The 12,630-nt window shown below is 49.4% G+C and overlaps 1 protein-coding gene across 1 annotated transcript in view; it reads right to left on the bottom strand.

Annotated features, from left to right (window-relative positions):
- The window catches only part of OTOG (otogelin), a 71,438-nt gene that overhangs the window by 37,270 nt on the left and 21,538 nt on the right, over positions 1–12,630 (bottom strand). The window contains exons 21-24 of the mRNA XM_045825506.1: positions 11,744–11,818; positions 11,434–11,477; positions 9,776–9,929; positions 1,872–1,979 (exon numbers count right to left, since the gene is read on the bottom strand). Of these exons, the coding sequence (XP_045681462.1) occupies positions 1,872–1,979; positions 9,776–9,929; positions 11,434–11,477; positions 11,744–11,818 (381 nt within the window). The remainder of the gene's footprint in view (positions 1–1,871; positions 1,980–9,775; positions 9,930–11,433; positions 11,478–11,743; positions 11,819–12,630) is intronic.

Here is a 12,630-nt window from a genome sequence, read left to right as displayed (position 1 = left end):
CACAAGCACTCGGACCATCCCTACTCGGAATATCCCTGATGGAGACCAACCACTGAGCTCCCACTTGGGCCCTTGGGCGGGTGTTGGGGGGAAGAGGTCAACAAACATCATCAACCTCCAACAGATGCCTGGAGGGTGCGGGTTGTGGATCCCTACTTTATGTAGGAGACACAGCCGTTGGGGCACACAGCATGTACACACTCACGTGTGTGCACACTTATTAAGGTGAGAGGAACCCTGACTCTAGGAGACTTTCCTCGGCCTACAAGAGACATAGAGTTCAGGATAGCTGAGTGACGGGGAAGAGCTTGTAGAAAACACACTCGTCTCTGAAACATAAGACCTGGAGCCAATACACCCAGCCTGACCTAAAGCTACATCACACAGCATCTTGTTCCCAGCCAGACCCCTTTGGATGGTCACTGGGATGGTCACTGGAATGTGATGTGGGACCAGGACAGGTATGGGTCCCACTGAGTGGGAGGCTCCATCACAATGAGCTGGGGCATCCCGGTCCTGTCTCCTTCGCCTCCCTGTCTTAGCCCACTGTTCTAGCTGATGCGGTTTGGTCATTGACAGAGAATTGCAGGAGCCAGGGCTTGGGGGCCCCTGAGATGTCCCCTGGACCCCTGGGGCGGTGGCAGGGCTGCCTCCATCCTGCCAACACACTGAAGGCCGGAGGAGCACTGGGACTCTGAGCCCTGGAAAGCCAGGCTGGCCCCCTGCAGGGGTGTGAGGACACGGGGGAGGCTCCATGTGCCCTTCAGAGATGCCTTCTGTGCCAGGAGCCTCTGAGGATATCTGGCAGGTGTCCACAGTAGGAGCTCCCCAGCCCGGTGGCGAGGCCTCACTGATTGTTGGGATAGTTGTAAGGCCTTTGGAAGGGTCACTGGCATAATTTCCATCATTTAAATGATTCACAAAGCTCAGGAGACTCTTGGCTCTTCCAGAGCAGAGGACCGGTGGAGATTAGAAAAATAAGTTGCTTAAAAAAAAATCTCCATAGACATCTCTAGGAGCCAAGCTTTCAGAAGGTGAGTTCATGTGAGTTAGGTCCAGCAGCAGTGGAGGCCTGGGGTTGTTCAGGAGATTGAGTCTCTACCCACTTCCTACTCCCAACTGCTTGGCCCAGCAACCGGTCCCCCTGTCTGTTTCCACAGAATCCAATCCAAGTGCACACATTCTCACACATGTATGCTTTCATTATTAATGTACATTTTGTATGAAAATATATTTACATATATACTCACTTTCATATATAGGCATGTAAATATTCATGGGAAAACACAAGTGCGCACTTACACATGTGTGTTTGTGCACATGTAAATACAAATTTGTATACCCAGTGCACACATACATTCACACACTTTGCATATACATGTCCCCACATACTAAATGGGTGCATATGCTCACAAATATATATACAAACACAACCATACACATACACAAATTCGTAATCGTATATATTCACTAACATATTCAGGTTCATGAATGTCTACCCACTCAAATATGCACACACATATACATTCACACATGTGCCTGTGCACTTGGGATGTCTGCCCACACCTACACACTTATATAAATATGAAAACACATCATCATGGTCACACATGTGCATGCACACATTCATGTACATACATGTCCGAACAAATCATGTTCATGTAGGTACTCATAAAAAACACACCCCCAAAATTCATTCTAGGCTTACACTTGTATGTAGGTAAGCCTCTACACAGCACATGCAAACATGCAACATGGATATGAACATGGGTAAAGGGGCATGCTCAACTGTGCTCAGGACCCTGCATCCTATATCCACCTCCCCTCACCATCCCCAGTAAAAGCGAGAGCCCGAGTGAGCCCTCACTTACCAGGTATGGCAGGGAGACGTGACCTGGTCCCCAGGGAAATACTCCTTCCCCTTCCAAGTGCACGGGCACTCCTCTGGCAGGAAACATGCATCCCCGTGTCTGAGTAGGCTGCGGGGACAAAGCGAGCGGTGGTCAGGAGAGCACCCGTCCCATTTCTGCCATGTGTGGAGGACCTTGCCACCACCTGGACACCCTGGGGTGTTTCTCAGCGTTTGCCCTAGAAGAGACCGTTTACCCACTACCATCCTATCCATTGAGGTTCAGAGGTGCCCTGGTAACTGGAAAAACCAGACATGGACTTGGTCCAGCTTGGAAGTCTCTGCCATTCATCAGGAAGCCACATCCCCCAGCCAGGCCAGATGCCAGGAGCCCCCGAGTCACCTAGCCGTGTACTAGTAAACTGACCATGGACACAGTATTGACCGTCCTACCCACATCGCTTATGGGGCACCCAGTAGACCTGCACTGAAAGAAATGTTAAGTGGAGTTTTTCAGGAAGATGGAGTACCTCCATGGGAAGGAACAAAGTTAAAAAAAATGGACAATATGTTAGTAAATATAAAAAATTATTTCTTAATTTCTTTAAGAGAGAACAGCAATGAGAGTAAGATTTGTGTCAGTGAACTGTATATATGTTTATAACATATGTACAAGAAAAGTGTATGACAGAAATAAGAACAAGGAGGAAGTAAATGAAAGTACATTGCTGTGAGTATTCTACAAAGACTGGTAAAGTATTAATTCGTGGTAAACTGATAAATGGAAGATACATATAATCTCTAGAAAAACTGCAAAAATACCAAGATATGTAGCTTAAAATTAATAAACGAGATGAAATAGAACACTAGGAAGTCACCTAAAAGGAGCCAGAAAAGTAGAAAAACAAAGAACAATAGAACAAATAATAACAAGATGGTAATATTGAATCTAATCAAATTACTTTGAATGCAAATGCATAAACCCTCCAATAAAAAGGGAGAAACTGTAACATCAGCTAAAAAAGTAAAACCCAACTATATTCTGTTTACAAAAGACACAATTGAAATATAAAGGCACAAAGAAGATGAAAGTAAAATGGTGGAGGAAATAACCATGCAAACACCAGTCTTAAAAAGATGGAGTGACTATATTAACATCAGACAAAGTAGACTTCAAGAAAAGTAGTATTAATAGCAATAAAGGGGGATATTTCATGATAATAAAAGAATCAATTTATCAAGAGAACATATAATTCCTAAATGGGTATGCACTAAGTAACAAAGTCTCAAAAACAAAAAAACTAACAAAACAAAGCTACCAAACCCAGAAGCAAAAACTCACAGAATTAACAGGAGAAAGAGATGAATCCACAATTATAGTTGGAGATGTCAACACTCCACTGTATTGATGATAGAACAGACAGGCAAAAAAGATCATGAAAGATATAAAAGATTGGAATAGCTCTAACAATTCTCTCAACCTAATCGAAGATTAAAGAACTCTACCTGATAATAGCAGAATGCACATTATTTTCAAGCATACATGGGAGGTTCACCAAGATGACAATATTCTTTACTATAAAAAACAATAAATTTCAAAGACTTGAAATCATACAAAGTATATTCTCTGACCACAGTGAAATTAAATTAGAAACCAGGAACAAAGAGGTATAAGGAAGCCTCCAAATATTCTAAAACTTAGTAACATTTCTAAATAACCCATGGGTCAAACAAGAAATTAAGAGGAAATTAGAAAATATTACAACCAAAATAAAAAAAAAACACATTGTATCAAAATCTGTAGAGTGCAGCTAAAGCAGTGCTTACAGGGAAATTTTTAGCTTTAAATGCTTTTATTAGAAAATAAGAAAGAAATGCAACAAAATATCTAAACTAGAAAATAAGTCCAAATTAAATTTAAAGTAAGTAGCAAGAAGGAAATAATAAAGAGAAGAGAAGAAATAAGTAAAATAGAAAACAGAAAATCAGTAAAACCAGAAGTTGGTTCTTTGACAAAATCAATAAAATTCACAAACCAGAGAATAGATAACAAATAAATAAAAGAGCCCTGGCTGGCGTAGCTCAGTGGATTGAGCTCGGGCTGTGAACCAAAGCATCACAGGTTCGATTTCCAGTCGGGGCACATGCCTGGGTTGCAGGCCACGTCCCCAGTGGGGGTCACGTGAGAGGCAACCACACATTGATGTTTCTCTCTCTCTTTCTCTCTACCTTCCCCTCTCTAAAAATAAATAAATAAAATCTTTAAAAAAGTTTTAAATAAATAAATAAAAGATTCAAACACCAATATCAGAAACAAAGAGGAGACAGCACTGTGTATGCTGTAGACAGTAAGAGGGAAACAAGGCAATATTATACAATGTTAAGCCAATAAATTTGACAACTGAGGTGCAATGGACAATGAAAACATCAAATGCTTATGAATAAATTCAGTAACAAATGTGCAAAAAACCTTTATGTGAAAATTGAAACATACTGAGAGAAATTAAAGAATACCCTGTAAATCAATCAATGATACCATATTTGTGTATCAGAAGACTCACAAGTGTGAAGATGGCCGTTCTCCCCAGTTGATCTATAGATTTGACACAATCCCAATCAAAACCCCAGAAGCCTTTTCGTAGGAATTAACGAGCTCATCCTAAATTTACATGAAAACACGAAGACCCAGAAGTGCCAAAAAACTTTGAAAAACAACAAAGTTGGAGTGCTATCACGTTGTGATTTCAAGTGTTACTATAAAGCTTCAGAAATCAAGGCAGTGTGATATTGGCCTAAAGTTAGAAGCACAGCCAATGAAGCCAAATCGAGAGTCCCAAATAGACAGGCCCATGTTAATACAAACAAACAGACAGGCCCACACTAATACAGGCGACTGATTTTTCACCAAGGTGCCAAAGCAATGCAACAGGGAGAAGAGTCTTTTTTTTTACATGAGACTAGAACTACATATCCATCAGAGAAAAATAAAATAAAATGACTCCATTTTACAACATATACAAAACATAATAATTTTAGATAGTTGATAGACCCAAATGTAGAAGCTAAAATTGTGAAACTCCTCAAGGGAAACACAGGGGATTGTCTTGGCGAACTTGGAGTTGGCAATGATTTCTTAAGACACAGACAGCACTTGTTATACAGAAAGAAATGACAAATTAGGCATCATCAAATTTAAAACTTCTGCTCATCAGAAGTCTTTAGATATATTAAAACACATTAAATAAATAAACAGGTGAACCATAGACTGGAAGAAAATATTTGCCATGCATATATTGGACAAAGGGCTTGCATGCAGAATATATAAAGAATTTCTACAACTCAATTTTAAAAATCGACCAACTGAAAAATGGACGAAAGATTTGAATGGACACTTCACAAAGGAAGATACACAAAAAGCATGTGAAAATGTACTCATCATTAGCCATTAGGGAAATAGAAATTAAAAGCATAGTGAGCTATGCTTATGTTCTCACTAAAATTAAAAAAATGAAAAAGACTGATAACAACAAATGTTGGTGAGAGTGTGCTGCAGCCAGCACGCTCATGCAGTGAGAGTGCAAAATTGTACAAATGCTTTGGAAAATACTCTGGCCGTTTCTTGGACAGTTAAATATAAATCTACCCTCGGGCCCAATTCCATGCTGACTGTGCTCATCCAAGAGAAAGACACAGCAGCCTTTTTCAAACAGCCCCGAACTGGAAACAACCCAGAAAGCTATCACCATTTGAGAGAATAAATACATTACTGTGTATTTATGCAATGGAGCACTGCTGAGCAATAAAAAGAAACAAGCTACTGGAAAATGCAACAGTGTGGATGGACCTCAAAGACACACACTAAGGAAAGGGAGGCAGGGATCACACTGTACGAGTCCGTGGCCATGAGACAGACGGAGCCCACCTATGCAGACAGAATGGACAGGCGGAGGGGGTGGGGAAACCACCTGGGAAAGACACGGCGCACGTGGGAATTGTGTTCTGTATTTTAAGAGGTCTGTGGGTTACAAGAGGGTGTAAATTTGTCAAAGCTTAGCAAACTGTATACGTACTTCGAATCTGTGAGATTTATTGCATATAAATTATGCCTCACTTTTTAAAAATTAACAAAGAAACCACACTGAGGCACCAAAAGTTGACTGGAAGCTTCATTTTGAGGGGGGACCCACCATTTTCTTGGGGAACCCCCCAAATGTCAGTTTCTTTAGTTCTTTGCTGTTTGGTGTGTTTCCCTCTCCGCCGGCTGATTAGCAAGGGAAGAATTCTCTTTCCTCTCTCACCTGGAGGGCAAAAGCTTTGATGGCTCCAACCTGGGGCCAAGGGCTGGGGTTCCAGCAGGCTTTTGCTTAATCTCCCAGTTTTCATTCTGCCTCTCGTCCCTCCTGGTCCCCCTCACGGTCAAACCTCTGATTTGGCTTCTCTAGAAACTCTTACCACCTTTCTCTTGCTGGACAGCGCTAGGCAGTGCCAGGGCCCCAGAGGGTGGGCGGGGGGTGGCCAGTGGTTTAACTGTTCTTTACAAACACCTGCCATTCATCCGCCTCTCTCTCCCCCGACCACCCCACCTTCTGAGACTCCTGGAGCCTCCTCTTCCTATAGCTGTCAACACGATGTAGGTTGTTCTTGCCGGTGCGCCAGCTTCTGCTGTCAGCCTCTGCTCTGCAAGGTCAGCTTCTACACATCCACCCTCGTTCCTTCTTCAAAAAACTATTGACCCATCTTGAGCCGCGGTCACCCCACTGCTGTTCTCTTTGCCCCTGGGGATTCACACTTGATTCGCTCCATCGCCAACATCTCATTGCCATTGTGGAAGGAAGCAAGGGGTGGAAATCATTTGCTTAATCCACTTAACCTTTCTAAGCCTCTATGTTTTTATGTGGAAAATGGAAATAATGACACCTCCCTCTCAAGGTCATTATGAAAACTTATAGACCAGGGCACACTGCCTAGCACCTGGTAGACACACAGTGATGTTGTTTTCTTGCCCCTCCTTTCCCCATGATTGTGTCAGACGCCGCAGTGGGCTGACTCATTGCCTTCCACCTTCAGCCCCAGGCGCGGGCTCTCGAAGCTTCCTTAGAGGCCTTTCCTGCCACCCACCATCCATTGCTCCCTCCCTGATCTCTGCAGACCTACCTGCATCCCTGAGCACCTGCTCTGCGCTCACCACAGAGAGGAGTGTACAAAGACTCGGAGCTTTGGCCTCTGTTCTCAAGGTGCCCTCAATCTGTGGAGCACCCTTTCCTTAACTGTTAAAGGGCCCTCCTGTTCCAAGCCCCACTCAGGGGACATTTGCAAATGCATGGGACCCACGTGAGAGAAGACGACTCTGTCTGCTCACACGCAGTTCTTACTCTGTCCCACTACACAAATGGGGAAACTGAGGTTCAGGGGTTAACGAACTCCCCCAGAAAGTGGTCACATCAGGATTCAAGCTGACTCGAGTCTGTGCATGTAACCATTGTGCTAGATTGCCTAGTGGCCCCAGGGCCCTTGCCGTGGCCCAGGGTCCTTTGTGGCAGCACACAGCATGCAGAGATTCTTAGAAACACTTTGGAGAGAGGCATGGGGTCCAGGGGGCCCAGAGGGTCCCAACAGGGGTTGTTGGGATGGTACTTGGGCGTCATTGGGAACCTCACCCCAGCTCCCAGGAGGACACTCCCTGATGCTAGGAACTGCATGCTCTTCCTTCACAAGTTGGGATCGTACTAATTTCCCTTTGACAAACTCCTGCAGAATGTGTGTAAGGTCCTCTCAGGACACTTGACACAGCACATGAGCCACTGGGCAAACACTGCAGAGGTGATGGGGGCTGAACATGGAAAGGGGGAGGGGAGCGGGTCTTCATGCAGCACTACTGTGCAGTGCAGGCTCCCTGCAGCCACTGTCCCATTGAAATCTCCCAAGAACCCTGCACAGTGGCTATTACTCCCCTCAATTCACAGAGGAGCAAACCCAGGCTCAGAAAAATCAAGTGATGTCAGGTAGCTAGTGACAAACATTGACCTTCCGGATCGTGGATGTTCTTGACACAGCGCCAGGACCTGGGCTGAGCTGTGGACAGCCTGGAGGAGGCGAGGGTGACCTGGGTTCCTGCCCTGCTCACATGGGTCCACCAACAGCCAGTCTTGGCTTGTAAGGGCCTCCCAGACAAGAAAACTGATGGCTGAGTGGCCACGGAACTTGTCAAAGGCCACCCAGACCATGAGAAATGTTCACATTCTATCCTCCTCTTCGGAGCCTAGGGATTGAGGAGGGGACCTGGCTCTGGCTTCTCAGGCCAGCCAGGTGAAAGCAACCCCTAACATCAGACCATGCTTTAGAGCCTGGCTACTCACACTGCAGTCCTGGCCAGCAGCACCAGCCCCTCCTGGGAGCTTGTTAGAAATGCCAAGTCTCGGGGAGAGACTTGTGCGCACGTTGACACGTAAGGAGTGCACACAGCTCAAGAGAGCACCTTTGTGGCGTGGGCGCATCCCACTGAATCCTCCATCCCCAGTCCCCTGGGGGAGCCAGCCCTCGGCCCTCATCTGACAGACGAGAACCTGCTCAGAGAGCTCACACAGTGGGTCACTGGCAGACTCTGCCTTTCCAGCACACCTCTCCTGGGTCCTCTTTGCCTCTGTGGCTTTGTTACCGAGCTTGGCAGTGAAGGACCCTCAGCTCCTGACCCCAGAGGCCCTGGCTCTCCCTGTCCTCAGCCCCAGAGGCAGGCTTGCGCACATCGGGACAGTGACACATGAGGCAGCAACAGACACTCTGCACAAGCTCCTCCGGTGGCTGGGCCCAGGGTGCTGTGCAGGTTGTTGAGATCCCCTGGAGCCATTTGTGGACACCCTGCCTGGGCGGGGCAGGCTCACAGCCCACATATGACCTCTGTGTAGGGGACCAGGCCTTGGGCCTCCCAGAGTCAGCGCTCTCTCGTCAATGGGCAGGGTTTGGAGTCAGCAGAGCTGGGTTTGAGCCGTGGCTCATTTCCCTCCATCCTGCCCCTGGCCTCAGTTTCTTCATCTGCAAAATGGGAATAATGATCCTCCCCTCCTTTCTTCCAGAGATACTATGAGATCGAATTGGGTAATAATATTAACAAGGCTCCAACTGACTAACTCTTCCATCTCCCACCCTAGGAGCCCAATCCCCTCACCCCCTCACTTCCCTCCGCTGCCAGGCCTGGCCCAGGACTTGCAGCTGACCACTGGTCTCTGCACAGGCTGAAGGACACAGCCCTGCAATGCCAGGCCATGAGATGAGACACCCAACTGTCTTCTCAGCCCAGACCTGAAGCAAGACCAGCATCAGGCATGAGAACTGGCAGAGCTGGGCCCGGGGTACCTGCAGCCAGCTCAGTGCACAGAGCACCCACAAGGCCACCCACGCAACACGGCACATGTGGATCTCACAGCTTTAATGGCACCGGGAGGGACACCAGGCAGGCCTCTTTTTTTTGAGGATTGTAAGGGCACCAGCCTGTCACCTGAGGGCTCCGGCCAGACCTTCACAGGGAGGGAGGCTGAGAGCTGAAACAAGGGTTTCCTCTCTCACGGCCTTGAGACCACTGCCGCACACCCGGCTCTGTGCTCCAACTTCGGCGTCTCATTTAACCCTCACAACCTGTCGAGGTGCTAGGTATTACTGTGATTCCCACTTTACAGATGAAGAACAGCCTCAGAGAGGCCAGGCCGCTCCCTTATCCAAAGTCGCACGTTGGTGATAAGCAGGGATGGGTAGCATTCACTTCAGGGTGGCTCCCCACACTCCTGCTCTCTCCCGGCCTCCTCCCTGGCCGTTCTGCCAGGGAGAACGGCCAGCCCTGGGCTGGTGTCTGCCTGCAAGGCCGTGTGAGGTTTTCCTGATCTTATTCCATCTCATGGTCCCGGAGTGGGAAACCGTGGCAACACAGATACACACCCTTGGGGACAGGCGCAGCCCGAGAGGCAGGGGCCACGGGCCGGCACGCTCAGGTTCAGCAGCTGCTGCTCGCACGTCCTCTCTCTGCTCAGCTCGGGGTCGGTGTGCAGGTCACTGCAGTTCACAAAGACCTGGCCTGCAGGGCAGGCGGCAGCTGAAAGAGGAGAGGCTGGGGTCTGGAAAGAGCTTGGACACAGCAGGATGCTTAGAACACCTGGGCCTGTGGTGGGCTTCTGGGCGGCAGCGTTGGCCAGGGAGACCAGGAGGCCCGGCATCTGGGAGATGCAGGGGTAGGTGGGGCTCTGATGGTTTTGTATGCCCTGGTTTGCTCCTGAGGCCTTCCTCGGGTTCCCAGGAGCACATCACAGGGAGGGGGGGTGGTGCGGGGTGTCGCACCACAGGGCAGCCGCCACAGCCACCGGGACCAGTCACTGAACACATCCTCCCCACCAGCTACCGTTCTGGGTGCTTCCCGTGCATTTTCTCACTTAACCCTGCAACGACCCTGGGAGGCGTTCTTATTCCCCGTTTTCCCATACAATGGAGAGAAGCCATTTCTGCCAGCAAAAGGCACGATCAAAGTGAGAGGAAGTGCTCCAGAGGGCGAGGAGGGGAGCTGAAGCTTGGGTGGCCATGCAGTGTGGCAGGGCGGCCAGAGGACTTCTAAAACAGGAGGTCAGTTTTTCATGACCCACATTTTTGTGACACAAACCTACTCTCCCTGAGCCTCAGTCAAGCTGGCCGAGTGCACTCTTACCTGTGAAAATGACCTTCTTTAGGGAAATCAGTAAAAGGAGCTGAGTGTCATGCCCAGCCTGGGGTGGAGCGGAGAGAAAGGAATAGCCGCAGGAGGTAAAGTGAAAGTCCCAGAGAAGCAGAAATCCAAAGCCAGAAGCTACAAAAGGAAAACGCTTCCAGGGATGTGCATGAAACGTGGGGAGAACATAGGGACCTGGGTTACGTACAAAACAGCTAACAAAGGCTCAGGGAGGTGAAGTGAGCTGTGCAGGACTACACAGCTAGTGAGTGCTGGGCAGGATTTGAACCCAGGGCAGCCCGACCTCAACAGCTCTGCTCTTTGCCACTTGATATGTGATTATTCCCTGATGCCCTCTGTGCTGATCTCCATCCTGAGTGGCCTCCTCTTCCCCAAGAGGCCCTCCCTGAGGACTCCAGCCTTCTGTTCTCCCACCTCCTAGCCCCTCAGGCTGGCCCACCACGGTGCCCCCTCACCCCCATCTCATTGTCTGGGGACATGTCAAAGGCCCAGGCTACCCTCCCCATCTCTGGGACCCCCACGTCAGGCACTCGATGGGGCGGAGAGTCGACCTCAGTAGACATGTGATGGCTCAGACAGAGGAAATCCAGAGCCAGGGGAGGCCAAGGGACTGTCCAGTCACCCTGCTGGCTGCCCTGAGAGAGACAGAGCCTCAGCATCTCCCAGCGAAGCAGGAAGGACAGCCAGTAGGGTGGGGCTGAGGCTGGGACAGGATTTCTGGACGCCACCCCCCAAGCTGGAGTCTTTCTGGAGAGAAGGCTCAGTGTAGGGCAAGATCAGGGGTGGCCTCTCCCCATCCCTGTCTGTCCTGACTCCCCTCTTCATAGCCCCACCACCACGGACAGAGCCGGAAGAGGTGCTTCCCTCTAGGCACCCTTACCTGGGGCTCTGCTGTCACAGCTCATGACTCCCTCTTTGCAGTGGCTGCAGAGAGACAGAGAGGCACTGGGGTCAACTGATCCAGTCACTGCAGAGCCCAGAAACGGCACCCCCAGTCACTACAGGACCCAGAGACCCCATGTCACTGTGTGCAGGTCTGCAGAGCTCAGATGGGCACCCCCATTCCCTGTCCCTGGCTCCCGGTGCAGGGTGGGTGTCTCTTCATGGAAAGTTCTGCTCAGATGCACTTTCTTCAGTAAGCAATTCCCGTTGAAAGAGAGGACAGCAACAGGGCCCCCTAGGGAGCTCACCAGTGGCCCAGAGAAGGAATGTCGCTGTCTCCGGGCGGATAGTCCACTCCTTGGAAGTGGCAGGAACACTGGTTCCTAGGAAACCCAGAAATAGAGACAAGTGAGCCGGCTCAGGGGCTGAGGCAGAGACAGCCAAGGACAGGCACCCACTCCTCAGCCAGCCAGCGGCATAAGGACGCGAAGAGAAGTAGCAACATCGACTGTAACATGTGACAGGTCTCTGGGAGTGAAGAAGCCAGCCTGGCACTGGTGACAGAGGTCAGGGCTGGGTCCCAGATTCGAGGGCTGTCCACTGAGCTTGGACACGATCAGCCTCGCTGGTCTCCGCGCACTCCCGCAGCCAGTCCCACTTGGGTGTAGAAACAAGGTCACGCTTCCTGAGCCCACGCTGTGCCGAGGACAGGGCCTGCGCCCCGCATTGGTCAGGCCCACTCAGCATCTGCCCTGACCGCTCAGCGCCTGTGCCGTGCGGGTTGTTACACATTTGAGCACCAGGCCAGACCCTCCAGACACGTCATGTCATCTGCTCCTCGCGGGGGTCCTGTAAGGCAGGGACCCCTATGCTGTCTTTCAGTCCCTCTTTGTGGGTCATCTGAGGTCAAAGACTGCCTCCTCCTCACACATCTCCCACAGCACCTGTGGGCTATGGCCAAGGGCAGGCCTTGGAGCAGAGCAGTTGGGGGCTAGAAGGGAAGTCTGAGTTCATCCAACCCCAAAGGTGGGGCTTCCCAACCACCTTCTCCAGCAAACCCCACCTCTGCCATATAACCTGCAGAGGCTCCCCTTGTTGGCAAATCTCAACATCAATGGGTGGAGGCAAGGGCGCCCATCTGCATCTCCAGGGAGGAATCTGTAGCTTCAGAAGGCCTCTGAGTGATGCTGATACA

This window comes from Phyllostomus hastatus, unplaced genomic scaffold, assembly GCF_019186645.2.
Source record: "Phyllostomus hastatus isolate PE091 unplaced genomic scaffold, TTU_PhHast_1.1 phas_scaffold_585, whole genome shotgun sequence".
NCBI classification, from domain to species: domain Eukaryota; kingdom Metazoa; phylum Chordata; class Mammalia; order Chiroptera; family Phyllostomidae; genus Phyllostomus; species Phyllostomus hastatus.
This window is presented reverse-complemented; position numbering and strand designations above follow the sequence as displayed.